Below are 16,391 nucleotides of genomic sequence, written 5' to 3'. Positions count from 1 at the left end.
TCTGTGGCCCTTTCCTCCCTTTGGAGCTGTGGCTGTTGACGGTGGCTGGCTAGTGTCCTGGGGGGATATAGAATCCGGGCTCCGGCGGCGGCCCTTCCGCCTTCTGCTCCTCTTCCCAGGGGGTGGGCTGGCTGTCCCCTTGCTGCTGGGCGAAGATCCAGACCTGCGGGCTGGTGGGCTCCAAAACCCCTGCACCCTTGTCAAGGGGGCTGCAGGGCTGGTGGTGGCTGAGGTGCTCTTCTTACCCCGACGAGAAGGAGGGGGGGGCTCAGGGTCAGGAAAGAAGGTAGCAGTAGAGAGATAGATTTTCTTGGGACAATGGATAGTGGTAGGTACAGTGGGTATGGGAGTGGAGGGAGAGGATGTGGTTGTAGGCGAGACAAGTTTGCTGTCTTTGGGTGCAGGTGCAGGAGCGGGAGGCTGTCGTGAGGTGGATGGCTGTTGGGTGGGTGGGTGGCTGCGTTTGTGTGGTGTGGAAGAGGGGGTGACAGACACAGAGGGAGAGGACACAGGGGACGTGTAAATGGCAGTGGGGGTGGTGACTGCACGTGTGCGGACTGTACTGGAGGGTGTGCTGGTGATGGAAACACTGGCTGATGGTGAGGTGAATGAAGGTGTGAGTGTAGACGTCACAGGGAGGGAGGAGGGAGACGAGGAGGTAGGGGTCACAGAGGTGGTAGTGACTGTTGGCATGTCTGCATCGGAATGTTGCTTGTGTGAATGTCTGCGTGATCTGTGGTGCTTATGTTTGGATGAGCTGCTCTTGGGTGTTGAGGTGTGTGCAGGCTGGTCTGATGGTGTGGGTGGGACAGGCAGAGGAACAGGAGACTGGGAGGAGGGAGTTAGTAGAGGGAGGCAGGAGACAGGGACAATGGCTGCCGTCAGTGCTGAGGCCAGAGCCTGGAACGATCGCTGATGGGCAGCCTGACCCGAATGAATGCCCTCCAGGTACGCATTGCTGCGATGAACCTCCCTCTCCACCCCCTGGATGGCATTCAAAAGGGTAGTCTGCCCAACAATGAGCGTTCGGAGGAGGTCAATGACCTCCTCACTGAGGGCAGCGGGGGTAACAGGGGCAGGGCCTGAGGTGCCTGGGGCGAAGGAGATGCCCGGCTTCCTGGCAGAGCGGGCACGGGGCGAACGCTGAGGGGCTGCTGGGAGGGCGGAGATGGTGCGCTGGGTGGCGGCTGTACCTGTAATGGCGGGGGGCACGGATGGTGCCACCCCCGCAAGGGAGCTCCCTTCCGAGGACGTGTCCGTGTCGCTGCAGGGTCCAGTCGTCCCCGTTGTGGAGCTCCCCTCGCCCTCCGTCTCACTGGTCCAGTCAGACTCTGTGGCATGGCCCTCCTGGGCCATGTGAGATGCAGCTCCCTCCTGCCCCGATGCCACTTCTCCTCCGCCTGATGATGCTGATGCACACAAGCACAGAAAGAGAAACAAAAAGGGGGGGGAGAGAGAAATAAAGAGATTTTGAGTACATGGATCACCGGTACAGTTAGCGGACATGACAGACACAGATGCCCCCTGCACTAAGTTGCGCACTTGGGGTCCGCTACGCATTCCGTGGAACATGCCCTACACGCCTAGAGTTGACAACTGCACCCATGGATGACACGGCCCAGGGATGGCTGTACTGACACACTACTGAGGGTGGTGGCTGGGGACACAGGGGCTTACGGGGGTGCCCAGCCTACAGATATCGCCCTGGCCTAGGGGGACCCCCAGCCCTCCTCCCCCACCCAGACACCTCCACTGCGCAACAACAGAGTAGATAATGCTTGTACTCACCCCCTTGTGTCTGCTGTGCTGCCCTCACGCGCCCATCCAAATCAGGGTAGGCCACCGCCAGGATCCGGAACATCAGGGGGGTCAGTTGACGGCAGGCACCCCGCCTACGTTGGGAGGCCATCCCCAGCAGAGACTCGGCGGTCTTCTTGGTCCCGCGGCGGATGTCCTCCCACCTCTTGCGGCAGTGGGTGCCCCGTCGATGGTGGACCCCCAGGGTCCGGACTTCCTTGGCGATGGCACGCCAAATCCCGATCTTCTCATGGGCGCGGACCTATGTGACACGTACAGGGAGGGAGAAATACCACGTTCAAGTTTGTCTGCATTTTCGTTGCCAGTGGCCCAACGCCCCCCATCCCCGCCAGGCCCCCCGCCAGGCCCAACATGCCCCCCATCCCCGCCAGGCCCCCCGCCAGGCCCCCGCCAGGCCCAACATGCCCCCCATCCCCGCCAGGCCCCCCGCCAGGCCCCCCGCCAGGCCCAACATGCCCCCCATCCCCGCCAGGCCCCCAAGCCAGCCAGTGGCCCAAAATCCATATTGAATTAAACTCACTTGTTGGTCTGGAGGACCGTAGAGTAGCGCATACTGGGGGAGGACCCCATCCACAAGTTTCTCCAACTCTTCTCCAGTGAAGGCAGGGGCCCTTTCCCCAGGCGCAGCAGCCATTGTCCCTTCCAGACCGAGGTCACAGCAACACTTGCAGTATAGGTCCTCTCCTGTGAAAGTTCAAGTCGCAAGTGAATAAGTAGATAGAAAATGGCGGTCACGTCCGCGGCGGTGCGTACCGCGGCGGTGCGTACCGCCACCGCCAGCGCCCTTCGCCATTGGCTCCTGAAACCCATAGGCTTCAATGTTAACCAATGCGGCTTCGCGCCGCGGTCTTCGACCGCCGACCGCCGCGGTGTGCCACGCCAGCGCATTGACCTCACATCCCATTGTCACACTTCACAGGTCAGGCAGCCGCCATTTCGAGGGTCCACATGGCTCAATTTCAACTGCGTCACACAGGCCTAGGCCTTGCATAGCCACTCAGACACGCCATTCACTGCATAGAGAATCGTTTACTGTGCAAGCTGTGAGTACGTACCTGTGGGTTGCTTGACTGTGTGCTCCATGTTGTCCTTCCTAGGCACCGTCCGCTGGGTTTGGCGAGGAGACGGATGAATCTTCCCGTGTACAGGCCGCTGGTGGACCTGTCGACAATGGAAGCACGCCACATTATCCTGACCTACCGGCTTGACCGTGCCACTATACAAGAACTGTGTGCCCAGCTGGAGCCCGACCTGATGTCCCCCATCCGCCAACCCACAGGGATTCCCCCTCTGGTGCAGGTCCTGTCAGTACTCCATTTCTTGGCAAGTGGGTCATTTCAGACAACAGTGGGAATTGCTTCTGGGATGTCTCAGCCCATGTTTTCGAAGGTGTTATCCAGAGTGTTGTCTGCCCTGATGAAATACGTGAGGAGCTACATCATTTTCCCTGAGGTGGGCGAATTGGCTACAGTGAAGGGTGATTTCTACGCCCTTGGACATATTCCCAACGTCATTGGTGCCATTGATGGGACCCATGTGGCTTTGGTTCCCCCAAGAGACAGGGAGCAGGTGTACAGGAACAGAAAAAGTTACCATTCCATGAACATCCAGGTGGTGTGTTTGGCTGACCAGTACATCTCGCATGTAAATGCCAAATTCCCAGGGTCAGTGCATGACGCCTACATCCTAAGGAATAGCAGCATCCCTTACGTGATGGAACAGCTAGAGAGACACCGTGTATGGCTATTGGGGGACTCTGGGTACCCCAACCTGTCGTGGCTACTGACCCCAGTAAGGAATCCCCGGACCAGGGCAGAGGAACGGTACAATGAGGCCCATGGGCGTACTAGGAGGGTGATCGAACGCACCTTCGGCCTCCTAAAGGCCAGGTTTCGGTGCCTGCATATGACAGGTGGATTCCTAATGTACTCACCTAAGAAGGTGTGTCACATCATCGTGGCCTGCTGCATGCTTCACAACCTGGCTTTGCGCCGCCAGGTGCCTTTCCTGCAGGAGGATGGTCGAGACGGTGGTGTTGTGGCAGCTGTGGAACCTGTGGAGAGTGACGAGGAGGAAGACGACGGGGCTGAAACAGACAACAGGGACAGAATCATTGAACAGTACTTCCAATAGGACACAGGTAACAATTCAAACATAATTTAGTAAATGTGAACTACTCTCCTGCATCTCTGCTGCCTGTCTATTTGCCCCAGTGTATGATGACTGAGTTGTGGCTTTTCCCTCCCTATTTCAGATCTGGGGTCCCCACTACGAGTCCTGTGCTTCGTTTCCCCATGGACTACAGCTTTGTGGCAGCTGTTTGTTGACTTCACTATGTACAAGGACATATTTGCACTGTCATGTCAATTACATTATTTTGAAATCACAGCCAGACTCCAGATAGTTTTGTGCAAAATAGGTGTTTATTTCAGTGCTCAAAATGGGATGGGTGGTTTCAAGTGGGTGGGGGCTATGGTGAAGGAATGTCCATGGCAGAGTCCAGAGTAACAGTCACACAGGTGCATTGTCCATAGGCCTGTGGAGAGATGGAGCATGGGCAGTTCAAGGATGGACAGGGTGACAATGTGGGACAGTGGGATGACATCAGGTGGTATCCTTTGCTGGCGGGGGTCTTGACATCCTACTCTGTCTTCTTGCGAGATCTTAGGGCCCTCTTGCAGGGTGGTTCTTCTCCTGCAGGAGGTGGGGGTCTGGTGGGCTGCTGTTGTGCGGGGGCCTCCTGTCCACTAGCGCCGGCGGAGGTGGTTGGCTGTTCTTGGTCCAGGCTAGTGGCAGGGGCCCTTTGTTGTTGTTGAGTGTCCGTCCTGGTGTTGATGAGGTCCTGCAGCAGCCCTACCATGGTAATCAGGGTGGAGGTGAGGGCTCTGATGTCCTCCCTGTACCCCCGATAGTGTTCCTCCTCCAGTACCTGGATCTCCTGGAACCGGGCCAGTACCGTCGCCATCGTCTCCTGGGAGCGGTTGTATGCTCCCATGATGGTGGTGAGGGCCTCGTGGAGAGTGGGTTCCCTGGGCCCGAGTTGCCCTGTTTCCCTGGGCCTCTGCCCCCTGGCCGGTGTGCCCACTACCACTGCCCCCAGGTCCCTGTTGTTGTTGGGGTGGTGGGTTATCCTGGGTGCCCTGCAGTGGTAGACACACCGCAGATTGACGCGCCCTGGAGACAGAGGCATGGGCCCGCTGGGTGGGAGCTGTGCTGGTGTTCCCAGAGGGGTTTGGGTCTGTAGTGGCCTGTGCCTGTGTGAGGGAAACCGACTGTCCAGAGGTCCCCGATGGTCCGGGCTGGTCATCAGTGTCCAGGTCGATAGAGCTGCTGTCATCGCTGACGGCCTCTTGGGTGGGGGGTGTGGAGAATTCTGGGCCCTCCGTGGCGGTGTGTTGACGGTCGGGTCCTGCAGGGGTATAGAGGTATGATTATAGTTTCAATGTGTGGCATATGGGTGTATCTGTGGGTTTCCGTGTCCCCAAGTGCTGGCATTCGTGTGTGGGTGCTTTGGTGAGGGTGGCTTGTGGGGGGGATGTGTATATGCATTGGGCATGCTTTGGTGATGGGTGTCCATGCTTAGTGGACGCATGCAGGCCTAGGTTTTGGGATGTGTGGGTTGTGATGGTGAGACATTGGCAGGGAATAGGTGTGCTGGGGGTGGGGGTGAGGATGGTGGTGGGGGTGAGGATGGTGGTGGGGGTGAGGGTGGGGGTGAGGATGGGGGTGGGGGTGAGGGTGGGGTTCGAGGATGGGGGTGAGGGTTGGGGTATGATTTGGCATGCAGGTGGGGGGGGAGCAGTATTGAAGCTTCAACTTACCAGAATCCATTCCTCCGGCGACTCCTGCGAGGCCGTCAGGATGCAGGATGTTCAAGACTTCCTCCTCCCATGTTGTAAATTGTGGGGGTTGAGGTGGGGGTCCTCCGCCAGTCTTCTCCACGGCGATGTTGTGCCTGGATACCATGGAACGCACCTTCCCCCGTAGGTCGTTCCATCGCTTCCTGATGTCTTCCCGATTTCTGGGGTGCTGTCCCACAGCATTGACCCTGTCGACAATCCTCTGCCATAGCTCCGTCCTCCGGGCAATGCTGGTGTATTGGACCTGTGTGCCGAAGAGCTGGGGCTCTACCCGAACGATTTCCTCCACCATGACCCTGAGTTCTTCGTCTGAGAAGCGGGGGTGTCTTTGGGGTGCCATGGAGTGGTGTGTATGATGTGTGGGGTGGAGTATGTGTAGTTAAGTGTGTTGAGTGTGGTGGTGTGTGTTGTTTTGTGTGTGGATATTGTGTGGGTGATGGTGTAGTGTGCCTCTGTGTGATGGTATTCTGTGATCGCTGATGTGTCTCTCAGTGCTTCTTTCTGAATTTTTGGTCGTAGGGGTTTGTGGGTGATGTGGGTGTGTGTTTTATATTGTATTGTGTGTGTGGGAGTGGTGTGTGTATGTGTATCAGGTGTGTGGAATTCAAATCGTCCAATGTGGCTGAGTTTTGTTCGTTTGTGTGTATTCTGACCGCGGCGGTGTGTACCGCCAATGGAAAACCGCGTTTGAAAGACCGCCGCGTGGATTCGTGGGTCGTAATGGCATGGGCGTATTTCTGTTGGCGTGACGGTGGAGGTTTGGTCACCTCCACTTTTCCGCCGACCGCTGGTCTGGCGGTCTGTTGTGGCTGTCGGATTTTCGGAGGTTTGGCTGCTGCGGGTCAGAATGACCGTGGCGGGTTACCGCGACCGCGGCGGAATTATGGAGGATTTCTGACCGGCGGTAGGCGCCTTTTACCGCCGAGGTCAGAATGACCACCTTAGTTTGTGAAAACAACTTTAGGCAAGCCTCTGTGGCCTTGGACGCTTGAAATGCAGTTGGTGCTTTTATCATTCAGTTGTCGAAATAAGGGAATACCTGATGACAGTCCTTCCTGAAACAAAGCTGATTTGCAGCCAAATGGAAGAACTCTGATGAGAGTGTGTGAATGCATTAGTATGAATCCTGTAAATTCAGAGCTGTTGTGCTGTGGGTGAGGGTGATAATGTAAAAGGATTGTTTTCCGGATATACTTGTTTAATTTTCAGGAGGTCTATGATGGATTGCTACTCCTTTATCTTCTTGTTTACGAGGAAAAAACGAGGATAGAAGTCAGTTCCTTGCTGAGAATGTGGGCCTTTCTCTATGAAACCTTTGATTTGCATAGCTAGCACTCCCTTCCGAAGGAGATGGAGATGAGGTGGGAGCCCTCGTTTTGATGGAGTAGTGGCGGAATATGGGTGAACCAACATCTGTCTATAAGCGATGAGATCCAAGACTTATTTGTCCAATGCTATTTTCCACCATCAAGGACAAAATTCTTCAGAATTGTTTCAGCCACATGATGGCATAAACAGCATCAGAACATTGTCACTGTAGGTAAGCTAGCCTAAGGGTTACTGAGAGGATTGATAAATCAGAAACCTTTGATATCCTCCTTGACATGGATACGTGTCTTTCGCGGGTCCCTCTACAAGAGTGTTTCTTTTGAAATTGTAATGTGTCAAAAAATCTTAGGATGTTAGAGTCAGCTTTGACTGCTTGAAAGGCATGTTTGACGTGCATGCCAAATAGAGAGTCGGCATGGTAAAGTAAAATATTAGATATATTTTTACCTCAGATAATAAATGTTGTGGCCTTGAACCAACCTTGGCGTCTAAGGACCACTGACCCTGCCAGTTGTGGGAATCCTACTGAAGCTATATCTATAGCGCAATCTAAGATGTCTGATGAGGATATTTCGTTCCCCGCAGCATCTTTTTTTTCTTTTGTTTCTGTCATTTCTGTCTTCCGGCAGACACCTTATGTTTGTGGACATGTCTGACCACATTTGGTGGTTATACCTGCCCCGTATTGCCAGTGAATTGGCAGCCCGTACAGTAGCACTAGACACAAATGGGAACATGTCCTTGCTAGTTAGGCGGGATTATGAGTTACAGGGTTTTCCAGGATTGTAATTACTCCTGACTATATCAACAATTGGCACAGGTCTTACAATTTTTCTATTTAAAAGCATAAAGAAAAAAAACCTGATTGCTTGTTTGCTATCGGAAGCTGGAAGTGTTTGGTCACTCGCTCCCAAAGGGTATGGAAACCAACAAAATTTATCTGGTGGGGGGATCCACCAGTTGTGGGTGTAACATGTCATGTAGGTCTACTACTAGAGTTACATGGACCTGAAGATATTGCCTCTCCATATATTGCTGACTATTGTAGACGTGCTCAAATTAGTCCCCTTAATTCCGGACATTAAATTATCCTGGATTATGTTTTTTTTTGTTCTTATTGACGATTACGTGGTTTCGTCTTTGCATATATTGTCGAGATCGACGTTGACGAGGCGGGCGTAAACGACTAGGTTGATGTCAACAATGTTTGTTATCGATGAGGCCTTTGTCGTAGACAAGGCCTTCGTAGGGGATTCAGTCACAGACGAGGCCATCATCATAGACAAGGCTGTCGTAGAGGATACACTCAGACGAGGTCGTCATCATAGATGAGGCTGTTGTAAACAATGCAGATGTGGACTAGGCTGTTGTCGACGTGGTTACGTAGACTAGGTCATTGTCGACAAGGCCATTGTCGTAGACAACCATCATAAACAAGGCTGTTGCAGGCGAACATCTTAGATGAGGCTGTCATAGGCGGCCATCATAGATGAGGCTGTCGTACACCGAACATCGTAGATGAGTCTTACGTAGACGACCATCGTAGATAAGGCTGTTGTGGACGACCATTGTAGATGAGGCCGTCATTGATGACTATCATAGATAAGGTCATTGTTGACGACCATCATAGATGAGGTCATCGTCGACAACCATCATAGATGAGGTCATCGTCGACAACCATCATAGATGAGGTAATCGTCGACAACCATCACAGATGAGGTCATCGTCGACAACCATTGTAGATTAGATCGTTGATGACGACCATCGTATATTAGATCGTCGACGGTGACCACCGTAGACGACCGTCATAGATGATGCCATCGTAGACAAGGCCATTGTAGACGAGGCCCTCATAGGCAAGGCCATCATAGATGAGGCCATCAGTAGATAAGGGATGTCGGAGACTAGGCCATCATAGATGAGGCCAATGTAGCGTCAGTGTTGAAGAGGTAGTTGAGGGTCTGTTTTTTACAATTTTCTCTCCCTGTGAGAAGTGCCTTATGATGACTCATGATATGTCTTTTTATGGCTTTTTTTTGCGCCTTCTGGGGACCCTTGGCCCGACCTCTCCCTTTGACCTCTCCAGTGAGGTGAAGGAATTCGCACTCTCCTCGTAATGGGTGACAGATTTAAGATTCTGTAGTTGCAAAAATAGCCTCATCTCCCAGAATGTGAGAGTCTCTGAGGAAAAGATTAGACATATTTTGTAGTCTTTTACCTTGTATTCTGCTACTCTGACATATTAGTGCCAGGGTTAAAGAAACGCAACATGAAATATAATCTTGGATGATCCAAACAGAAGTAATTGCTGAAGAACTGAGCAGAGCTCAGGAAGGCTCCTTTCACATGACATGTGGTAGAAAAACTGAGGGATTCCACCTCTGTTGGGAGTATTCTAGACAGTGCTGTCACCCGATTGGTTATAGTTCGAGTTTGGTCCTTTAAAAAACAAAAAAATAAAAATAAAAATAAAAGGACATAGGCTATTAAACTGACTTCATTGCCATTATAGCCTATGATGATGACATATGTACTGCTTTGTTAAAGTACCATAGGACTCCCACTTCGACAATGGGGAATGTTTCAAGCATGTGAATCTACGAATGATCCAATACTGGAAGTTTTCCTTATCATCCTTTTTGTGTCATGCCAAATAAAGGCCATCCAAAATGGATTCCACTGGTCCCAGTACTCAGACACACATGACACAGAGTCCCACTACCTTACAAGTGCTACACACGTACTGCATATGCATGCACACAATATGTACACCAAACGCCTGGGTATGGTTCTGGGTTTCACATTACAGCAAAATGATACAGAGAAAGTGATCTGGTCACATGTAAGAGTAACAAAACCCAGTATACTACCACCACAGCTTTACATGATGTACCCAAGGCAGGGACAGTAGTTAACTATCTACTATGAGGTTATGTTTCATGCGCTGCTCCAGGTCATAGGACAGGTCCTTGACCCAGAATGTCAGAGGCTTTCATTTCAATAATCATCTTTGATAGTGTGTCAGTGGTAGGACCGTTTTCGCAATGACACCCCTCCTGTACATCAGTAAAGAAAAAGTTATAAAGATCAATGATGAGAAGTCCCACTGGCTATAACAACTATTCAGCTTCACCCCTTATTCCTCTTGGGTGCTCAAATAAAGTACCCTTACAATTTTTAAAGCGTGTTTTCTTATTTCTCTATCTTTTTCAAAGCTATGTAGACTTGGAGGATGTACAAAGAAAAGAGTTTCATCCTAGTTAAATACTCTTGGTAATTGCTACCACATGGCAAGTGTTGTCCTATTTATATTAATGAATCTCCTGCACTTATTCCAGGGATTTTCATAATATCATTGGACTTTCATATCTTAATTTAAGCCCTAACTAGTGTCAACCACAGGATGGGGCATGCCAACCAGCATTCTTATATTGTCTTGGGAATGATATGCTCTACAAACGTTACACACAGACTTACCAGTTCCTCTTCCTGCCTGAAGACAATTTCAAATTCTTTCAAAATAATGATTTTGTTGTGGATGTCTTCAAAACTAAAATGTTCTTCTTCTCTGTAAAACAAAAAACCACCATTCAACTATAAGCATAGTTTTCAACATAACAATTTTATATCCTTTCAGACCCCCACCCCAGATCTCAATGAAAATAAGGTCAATTTGGCAGTGTCAGCAGAAACAATATGATTTCTCTGCACTTGGTAATAACGCTAAAACGGATTTCAAGGCAATCAATGTGGCTTGTATGATCATGACAAAGCTGTCAGTGGATCTTAGTGGTCAAAAAGTTGATAAAGAACTTGTAAATACATGGTTTTAGAGTTATCAGCAACATTAGGATTTGTATAGCATTAAAGTTAAGGAATCCATGCGCAATCAATGAATTCACACATTGTTGGATTTCCAGGTGTGTGCTTTTCAAAAAAGGCCAGCTTGTCTAGATTTACCTAGGGAACCCTTGGACAAAAGATGCAAAAACGCTGTTTGTCAGGTCTGAGAGACAACCATGAGCCTAAAATGCATTTGATATGGCTGCTATGACTCTTCTAGATAGTAATATCCCAACAAACACATGTGCAGTATATTTTTTATCAAGAGGAATGCGAGAATGCAGGATGGTGTACTGAGATAACGGTGACAGCCATACAAGTTTGGCAATAGTAATGATGAAGAATGTCAAAATAAATTCTCTCTCTAAAAGTGCCCCACAATTGCAAAGCATTATGAGTATTCTAAATGATTCCTAAGTAGGCAATTCATCATCTACGATTTAAGTAAAAGTCTTGCATATTTTTCAAAATGGTAGTTTATATTGATGCCTTCAAAAAGTCAACACCAAGTGAAGAATTGATGGATGGTGCAGATTAATGAAATGTTGTGAGCCATGGCTGAGCAGTAGCCCCGAGTATTTCGACAGAGCAGGAAAATTATTAATTATATATGTCTCTGCTACTTGCGAAGTTGAAGGAATGGAGCAATATATGCTGTCACCGATCTACAGTGATTGCATATAGCTACAAATATAAACAATATATGGTGTTGTGAAACTACAGTGATAGCATATAGCTACAAGTATGAACAGAGTTTCCAATATTTGGGAATTTTATGAGAAAGTCTGATTTGAGTATTTTTGCCCATACACACAAAATTAGATGTTTTTAAAAAAAAAAAATTCTAAATGTATACCTTTTTTGGTATAACTTCTTTTACCCATATTCATCCAGTAAATGCAAGCATGTAAAAGAAGTAAACACTGGAAAAATGGGTCTTACAAACAAATTAATAATGTGAAAAATAACTCAATTGTAGCTGTCAGGAACATTTACAAGAAGATAATTTTAAGGGAAAAAACCCTTCTCTGACCATTTATGACATCATGAGTGTGGCTGCTAATGCCTACTTGTGCAGGAAAAGACATTGGTGCCTAACATTCAGTTCGAAATTAAGAGCCTTAGGTGTTTATTTAAGGAGAAACAAGAATTCTGGTTGCAGTGGTATAAGTGATATTTTTCACCTCCAACAGAACAGGGTACTTCGAAGCAGTACAGAGTAAATTAAGCTCAAAAGGTGACGGACACTATGGTACCAAAATAATGTGGAGTGTACGTGGAAGAACTCACATAACAAAATGATATAGATTACACCAAGAGCACAATAAAAGTCTTTGACAGTCTGCTTCAGAGAGTAGGTCCGTTTATTGGTAATTCTGAAGAATTCAGTGATCGAACATCAAACTGAATTCCAAAGGCAGAAAACAGCTTACATGTTCAGGAAGCATGTAAGAGAACCTCTGTAGCAAAGAAAAAACGTGTCGGCAGGTACATAATAAAGGACTCTGGAAAAGGAATACATACAAGCAACTGTAAGTGACAACTATAAATTAATAAAGAAAACATCTAATACCAGGGAGCTCCTGCAAGAAGGAAAGAGAAGGAGCTGAAGGAGGAACAAAGGAGTAATAGGCGTGAAGGTGAGAAACACAACCAATAAACACGGTCATATTTACAAGATACATATGAAATGGAATAAATGAACTAGACTCATGGAGAGAAACAGGGGCACATCCGTGACTTAAAGCCATAAAGTGCCTTTTTGACCAAAAAAAAACGATACAGTAGCAAACAGGAAAGCCTAGGCTTATATCATTATTAAAAAGCCTACACAATGCACTGGTGGTTGAATAATGTCAATCAATTGAGAGTAGTCACACTATGAATGCAATATGTGGAGAGTAGAAAGGTCAGCCTACTATGGGACATGAGAGATGGATAGCAGTACATCAGAGGATAATTAGATCAACTACTGTTCAGCAAAAGAGTCAGGCAATGGAGAAAGGAACCAGCGAGCAACACAAAGCGGAACGGACAGCCCTGTGAAGAAGATCAGCACAAAAGGGTATTGGAGAATATAATGCCAATTTAATAGTGACCAGATTGGACAACATTTGATTTGAAAAGCCATATGACTGTAAGAGAAGAAAGGATGGTCTTTCATCAGAGAATGTTACATTGAAAATTGAAAGAACTGCCTTCGAAGAGTAATATGATCTTCAAGCAGTACAATGGAGAGAATGACATCCTGTCTGACAGCGTAGAACAGATCACATGTCAGGCAGCGGGATGATCTGATACTCCAGTGCACAAGAGAGTAGGAAATGGGCATGTGAACCTATCCGTTCTCCCATGCTCATGATCATGGTTTGAATGGCAGAGAAACTTCTAGAAAGTGTAACGGGAAGAACTCCATAGAGGACCAGTGAGAGCCAATTTAGAAGGGAAAAAATGAGAGATAACAAACCAGGGTTACCCCAAGAACATTCTAACTGACAATTTAAAAAGAAGGGATACTATACTCTTCTCCTTCTCTTGAATAAACTCTTAGATTTTCTCTGTGCTAAAGTCCCTAAACCCCTTTTTTACAGGGCGCAAGCATCCCAGGCTCAGAGCCTACAGGGGCCAGGATAAGGATGGGCACTCTTAAAACGTTAGCACCCCCTGTGCCTTACTGCAATTTATAATTGGAAAATAACTGAAGGCAACGTTCCAACATTACCACTCTTCGTTTCAATTAATAAATAGCATAGTCATGTGGCTCACTTCTATAGGCAAGCTGGTGACTGCGACGACTTGGGGGTTATATGGTATCTATCCCCCAGACCGTTACGCATGAGAAAATTACTGGATACAATTGCAGCTAGGCAAGAAATTGTGCACTACTGGAGGTCCGAGAGTAGCATACAAGTCCTACAGGAGGTGCAAATCGATCCGGTCTGCAGAGACAAGTCATGAGCAAAATAAGTGCTGGAGATACTGACCAGACACTTCTCTCTTTCCACCTTATTGTGACTGAGAATCTGGCTGAAGGCCACCTATAGGCCTTATATGTACATCTGAAGACAAGAGACAATGGGCAAGAGAGACTCAAAACAAGCCAAATTGGCATTTGAAAAGAGAACACCACCCCTCTGCGCAGGCCAACTGAAATAGGTAGGGAAGGAACAACTGAGATGGTGGGTGAAGGATCTAGAACATATATGGTGTCTATCCTGCTCGATCAAAAGGCCGGCCTTCAGTCCTTAGACACAAAGATACACTCTGCCAAAACCCTGACGCGCACGGCACGGGATTCGCTCCACAAATACTTGAGGCTTATCATGGCCATCATTTGTCTATACTATTTGATGTCTCCCAAGGGCTCATGACTACCAGCAGCTTGATCTATGTACCTTTCGTGTTTACATATAATGTTTTATATACATCTGAAGCCTTGACAAAGTCTTGAAGACGAAACACGTGTTGGCTGTTTTGCTGTATGGACTTATTGTTACATTCGAACATCCTATTGTAACTTTGACCATTTATCACCATCTGGCTGCTCTCGACACATGGTCATTTTGTACAACGCAGTCTTTTGATTGAGATTTCTACTTTCTACCTGCACTTACAATAAATATCTACACATCATCTTCCAAGAACGAACTTTCTATTTATTCTTGAACATTATCAGGATTCATGCTATTGGTGTGCCCTGGCCACTCTTCTTACAAAGATAGACTCAGTTACAACCCGTTGGGATTGACTAACGGGACAGACTGATAGGCAGATGGTAAGGCTAGATGGGCTGAACAGAGAATATTGGATCTGAAAGACAATACACCAAGAACAGATCTAGACTAGCTAAAACAGAAAAGATGGTCCACGCTATAGCAGCCAAAAACGAGGACCTCAAAGTGAGGTCACGTTGCAATAATATTATGCTTCTAGGCCTAACTGGGTCCACCATTATTGGCCGAATGGACATATTTGTGGATGGCTTGCTCACAGATACTATTCTTCATCTGGCGTGTGACGAAGGCCCACTGCAACACTAAGGCTCGGCTATATCAATGTTTCCTCATCATGAAGGTGCAAGAAGCAAGACATAAATTCACTGTCTTGAACCATGCAGTCCAAAGAAATAATGTAAAATATCCAATGCTACATCAAACTTTGCTAAGAGTGGACTTTGAAGTGAAAACTAATTTTTTTCTCATAGAAACTTAAGTGACCAAATTCTGTAAGGCGTACTGAGGACATCACCACAATGAACAGACAACACAATCCATGCGAGAGTCACAAGACTTAACATACAACTCCAGCGGAGAAGATCGATACTATGTACTGAAGCCAGATATCTTTTGGTTTCTTTGAATGTGAACAGTTATCCTGTAAGCTGTGGAAGACTTGATCTAGGTGTCAATGAGAGCAAGGGTGGTGAAACACAGAGGAGACAGTAAGTGGCTATAGAGTGGTTGGGCTGCCCTCATGTATATGATAGTTGACCATATAGTTCAGAAGCAGCTGGTTTGCGGAATGGTTTGTATCAAAGAAACTGACAGTTGGGGAAATAAGTGTGTGGGTGGGGTTTGGTTGCAAATGATGGTCAAAAGACACATTGGCCCTCATTATGACATTGGCGGTAAATCCCACTTACCGGCATGCTGATTGCCGCCAACATACCACCACGGAGGCGGATATCCGTTCACCATATTATGACACACACCAATCCGTCACTATTCAGCCACAGACACAAGTCTGCCACACCAAAGGTCAGTAATAAACTGGCGGTACCAAAACCCACACCGCTACGCCAACAGAACAACACCCATCACATTACGACCCACGAATCACCACGGCGGACATTCTGTCGTGGTAAACCATTGGCGATACACACCGCTGCGCTCAAAATACACACACACATACAAAACAAAACCACACTGGACAATTCGAACTACACATACCTGACACCCATACACACACCACACCCACACCACTATAAAACAAACACCCACATTTCCCACAACCCTTTACGAATACAAACCATTGCCAACATACTGACATCACGACTACAGACAAGACCACACCCACACACCACCATTACCTACATACCAACCACGCACCTTACATCACACACCCCAACAGATCACCCTACACACCCTCACCCACACCACTCACACAACACCCATAGCACCACAAAGACACCCCCGATTCTCAGAGGAGGAGCTAAGGGTCATGGTGGAGGTAATCATCCGGGTAGAACCACAGCTATTTGGAGCACAGGTCCAGCAGATATTTATTGCTAGGAAGAAGGAGCTATGGCGGAGGATCGTGGACAGGGTCAATGCCGTGGGACAGCACCCCAGAACCAGGGACAACATCAGGAAAAGGTGGAACGACCTACGGGGGAAGGTATGTTACATTGGAGCAAGACACCAACTGGCTGTATAGAGGCATGGCAGCGGACCCCCACCTCAACCCCCACAACTAACAACATGGGAGGAGCAAGTCTTGGCAATCATGCATCCTGAGGGCCTGGCAGGAGGCCTGGACTCT

At 48.1% G+C, this 16,391-nt stretch overlaps 1 protein-coding gene across 4 annotated transcripts in view; it reads right to left on the bottom strand.

Moving 5' to 3' along the window:
• The window catches only part of ACD (ACD shelterin complex subunit and telomerase recruitment factor), a 501,602-nt gene that overhangs the window by 370,784 nt on the left and 114,427 nt on the right, over positions 1 to 16,391 (bottom strand). For all 4 annotated transcript variants that reach the window (XM_069217682.1, XM_069217690.1, XM_069217698.1 and 1 more), the window contains exon 5: positions 10,485 to 10,575. In XM_069217682.1, the coding sequence (XP_069073783.1) occupies positions 10,485 to 10,575 (91 nt within the window). The remainder of the gene's footprint in view (positions 1 to 10,484; positions 10,576 to 16,391) is intronic.

Source organism: Pleurodeles waltl, chromosome 2_1 (assembly GCF_031143425.1).
Source record: "Pleurodeles waltl isolate 20211129_DDA chromosome 2_1, aPleWal1.hap1.20221129, whole genome shotgun sequence".
In the NCBI taxonomy this organism is placed as follows: Eukaryota; Metazoa; Chordata; class Amphibia; order Caudata; family Salamandridae; genus Pleurodeles; species Pleurodeles waltl.
This window is presented reverse-complemented; position numbering and strand designations above follow the sequence as displayed.